Source organism: Myzus persicae, unplaced genomic scaffold (genome assembly GCF_001856785.1).
Source record: "Myzus persicae strain clone G006 unplaced genomic scaffold, MPER_G0061.0, whole genome shotgun sequence".
NCBI lineage: Eukaryota > Metazoa > Arthropoda > Insecta > Hemiptera > Aphididae > Myzus > Myzus persicae.
The window spans coordinates 1-4,202 of NW_019101923.1; the positions used below are offsets into that span (position 1 = coordinate 1).

Sequence of the window (4,202 nt, forward strand, 5' to 3'; positions counted from 1 at the left end):
GTATGTATACTATACCTACCATGCAGCCTGTAGAGGAAAATAACTGTGCTATAACGCCTATATCCATTGATAGAGTGGAAAAAAAATGTATGTATTAGTTTATTACCAATTTAATTTTTTTGCTTATTAAAGAATAATTATATATAAATTATATAGTTTAATATAAAAATATCTAATATAAATAATATAATATACTAATTAAATAATAAAGGCAATAAATAAATACATTTTTTTGGTCATACCTGGAAGCTGTTGATGATAGTTTTCAAATTAATTATGTAATACATATTTAATTATTTTTTATTGTTTTATGTGTATTAACTTATAATCTATAGAGCGTGGCAACAATGTTTAAGTACTAGGTAGTACTATTAGGTACTATAATTTTACCCAATTAGTTTGATATTTAACTTAATACAATGTAGTGCAATGAGATATATTGTGGTGTATACCTACTGGCATTGATGGTATTTATGACATGACATATAATACTAATACTAAAGCTATTAAATATGATAGTAGTTATATGAAAAATATCAATGAATCATTGAGTCACTAAACGACTAAACTATAGCACAGTGATTCACTTTAATCAATTGATCTAAAAAAGTCATTGAATCAACTCAATCACAAATTACCCACATTTAATAATATATAACAATTATTTTCATTTATTTTTATAACAAAGTTTACTATTATTCTTATAGGTGATAAAAAAAAGGTCGAAACATTATCTACAGCAAAACGTTTAACCAATAGTCTAGCTCTTGGTAGAGACATTTATGAAATTGGAGAACAAAAACTAAAGCTAAAAGAAAAATACTATGAACAAAAAATTGCCCTCTTAGAAAGGCAAACAGTAGCATTAGAAAATATAGCTGCTGCTAAACAAAATAAATTGTAATGTATACTATAAAAATGGTTTAATTTAGTAACTAAAAGACTAATTATGATTTTTTAAATAGTATATAATTTAAAATATATAGTTATGATTTTTTTAATTACTACCAGTTTATACTAGTTTGTTTGTATTATTTATGTAAAGGAGGTTCCTAAAAAATCAAATTATTTTTTTTTAATATTAATTTTTATTAAGTTTGAATGTTTTTGTTACATGTTATTTTATAAAATTACTTACAAATAGGTAATTATGATATTTTTTTTATCTTAATAGTTTTATAATATTGTTAATGCTATACAAAATATAAGTTTTCTGTTCTAAACTACCTATTGTACAAACATCTTGCTATATTGTCTCTTATTCTTCTACTTTCAACTAATTCAGGATTCACATTCCTTCCTCGAATGCCATCTTCAGGATAATTATTATTTATAATTCCAAAATCAATTTCTTCCACATTTTCATCATTCATGTCTGGAACTGGAATTTTAGCCAATATGCACATATTGTGTAAAATAACACAGGCATTTACAATTTTCCCTGATTTTTGCGGCGTATAGTGTAATACCCTATGCTTCAATAAACACCTATAAAATTAACTAACAATTTAAAAATAATTACTAATAATGCTTTATAAACTCACCTGAACCGAGCCTTTAATACACCATTACATCTCTCAATTATACTTCGTGTTGTCATCTGCATTTTGTTGTATTTTTCTTCTTCGTTAGTTGTTGTTTCAGAATATGGTGTTAAAAGCCAAGGTCTTAGGGCGTATCCTGAATCTCCTACATCATATTAGTTTTTTTAAATATCAGGTTGATTCCAACAATTTAAATTGATTTTTTTTCTTATGAATAATATTATTTTACCCAGTAAATATATGCCTTTGTGTTCACGTCTATACAATTCCTCCAAGATATTTTTTATATCTGTAGATGAATTCCATATATGAGAGTCTGCTGTACTGCCAGGAAATTTTGCATTCACACTCAAAATATAAAGTTTAGAATCACAAATCTATTAAATAAAATAAAAGAACTAGGTATTAACTATTGATTAGAATTTGACTAGGTGTGCTAGTAAGTTATTTCAATCAGGCACGTATCCAGAAGGTCCATGGGGTCTTGGCTACATGCCTGAATATTGACTAAATCTTAACACATTTACCAATTGTACATTTAATGAGTGGTAACCTTTTCTGTTTACATAAATATACTCAGGTATTTCTGCATTCTGGTTGTTAGGAGGTACAATTGCAATATGTGTGCAATCAATGCAGCCCAAAACTCCTGGAAACGAAGTGTTAATAAAAAATCTAAAAAAATAAAGAAGTAAAATCCTGAGATTAGTAGGCAAAACAAATTTTTGATTGAAAATTGTTATTAAGGTTTTATATAATAATTTATTTTACTCATTCCTAATTTGCTTGATCTTTTGCATATTATTAGGGAATTTAACCCATTCATTTAATATTCTAGGGTGGTTCAATGCCTCAACCACACAATTAATAGATCTGGAAACAGTGGGTTGTGATACAGCCACATACCTATTGTTACCAATTGGCGTTTGATAGCATCCCGTTGCGAAAAAGTTTAATGCTAAAAACACCTGTAAAAATACTATGCATAGATAAATTAATTTAACAACTGCAGATGGATCTCCTCAAAAGCCAATATAGCTGTGCTAGAGGAGAGACTTCCATAAGGTAGGTAATAATATTGTTAGATAGGTACAAATTTTAACTATATTATAAATTGATTCGACAGATCAACTTAATTAAATTAATTAAAATAAACTTACTATAATAAAGTATTAATATATTTTTTTTTAATACAGATTTCTTAAGTTATTTATATTTGAATCATGAGTATAACAAAATCGTATAACTGTATAATCTTGTATTTAAGACATTGTTGTCCAAAAACTGTTCTCATTTTAGGAACAATGGCATTAGACTTAGATAAGATAGAATAACCACAGATTATATTAAACTTTTAATTACAATTGTTATTAAATTATTTTATATAATCTGTGGAATAACTATGACTGTTATTCTATGATCTATAGTTAAATAAGGGACAGCCCACGATTAAAGATATACTAAGGTATATTTTTAATCGTGGGACAGCCTAATGAACAATATTTTTTTGTCCGATAGCTAAGTATTTTTTTTTTATTTTAAGTGAATATAATATTTAGTTTTTTCCATGTTAATTGTTTATGAGCAATTGTCCAGCCAATTTTTAAATGTAGCAAAACTATTCTCTGCCATTTTATATAAATCATTTAGGTTTTGATTTTTTACTAAAATAACCGTATTGTCTGCAAAGTAGATTAATTTTCCCTGAATAAACTGGTGGAGAAAGCCATTAATATAAATTATAAATAATAACGGTCCAAGTACTGTACGTTGTGGTACTGAGTGAGTAATTAATATTAGCTATGTCACTCAAGTGATTATCAATTTAATTTCTTTGTGATCTTCAGTTTAAGTATGAGTTAAATAATTTATGAACACTACCTCAAATACCACATAAGTACAATTTATTTAGTAACATCACAGTCCACTGTAATACTGAATCAAATGCTTTTTAATGTCATGGAAATGCCAAGTGCTTATCATCAATATTTTCATAAATAATTTTAGTAGTATTATATTATAATAATGCATTGTTAGTTGACATATTGTTCCTAATGTATTAAGTTCCTTTATATGTATTTAACTTAGGTGAACATAGTAGGTTTTTTTACATTCAATTAATACCAACATTTATTTACAACTTTTTACTATTACCTTTTCGGAGAGTTTTATAGATGACGACCTTCTTTCTGGTTCAATGTAAGGTGTAATTAAAGCTAATAGCTGTTGAACTAAATCTTTGCTTAATCTATAATTTTTTACAAATAAACGATCACATTGTGTAAATGGGTCATACTTAACTGTAAACCCATGTCTTGGGTTATATGAAGCTTCTTCATCAACCATATTCAAAATATATAAAGCTGCAAGATCGTTGAAATCATCCATTTTTAAACATGAACTTCAAAAAAATATGTACTATTTAACAATTTCGGTGAAGATAAACGATGATAATAATAAAAGTCGAGTGATATGAAAAAGTCGTGGCACGCATACCCCCACGATATTTTTTCACACAACTTTTTCGTATATACACATTGAAGAATAGACAAAAACATATTTCATGTGACAAACGTGATTTGTCGTACACGACAATGCTATAACGAGATTCAAGAATCGACCCCCTGGTAATTTTCTTATTTTGTTGTATTTCAAAAA

The 4,202-nt window shown here is 26.8% G+C and overlaps 2 protein-coding genes across 2 annotated transcripts; one reads left to right on the forward strand and one right to left on the reverse strand.

The window, feature by feature from the left end:
- Nucleotides 1–2: 2 nt before the first annotated feature.
- LOC111030775 lies at nucleotides 3–957 on the forward strand. The gene is made up of 2 exons (XM_022310444.1): nucleotides 3–87; nucleotides 708–957. The coding sequence occupies exons 1-2, from the start codon at nucleotides 3–5 to the stop codon at nucleotides 902–904; spliced, it is 282 nt and encodes a 93-aa protein (XP_022166136.1). The 3' UTR covers nucleotides 905–957.
- A 166-nt stretch (nucleotides 958–1,123) lies between these two features.
- Nucleotides 1,124–4,173, reverse strand: LOC111030777 (putative nuclease HARBI1). The gene is made up of 6 exons (XM_022310445.1): nucleotides 3,699–4,173; nucleotides 2,316–2,512; nucleotides 2,072–2,219; nucleotides 1,774–1,921; nucleotides 1,545–1,689; nucleotides 1,124–1,488 (listed from the first exon to the last, which is right to left on the reverse strand). Exons 1-6 carry the CDS (start codon nucleotides 3,930–3,932, stop codon nucleotides 1,224–1,226), a joined length of 1,137 nt encoding a protein of 378 aa, XP_022166137.1. The 5' UTR covers nucleotides 3,933–4,173; the 3' UTR covers nucleotides 1,124–1,223.
- Nucleotides 4,174–4,202: the final 29 nt, after the last annotated feature.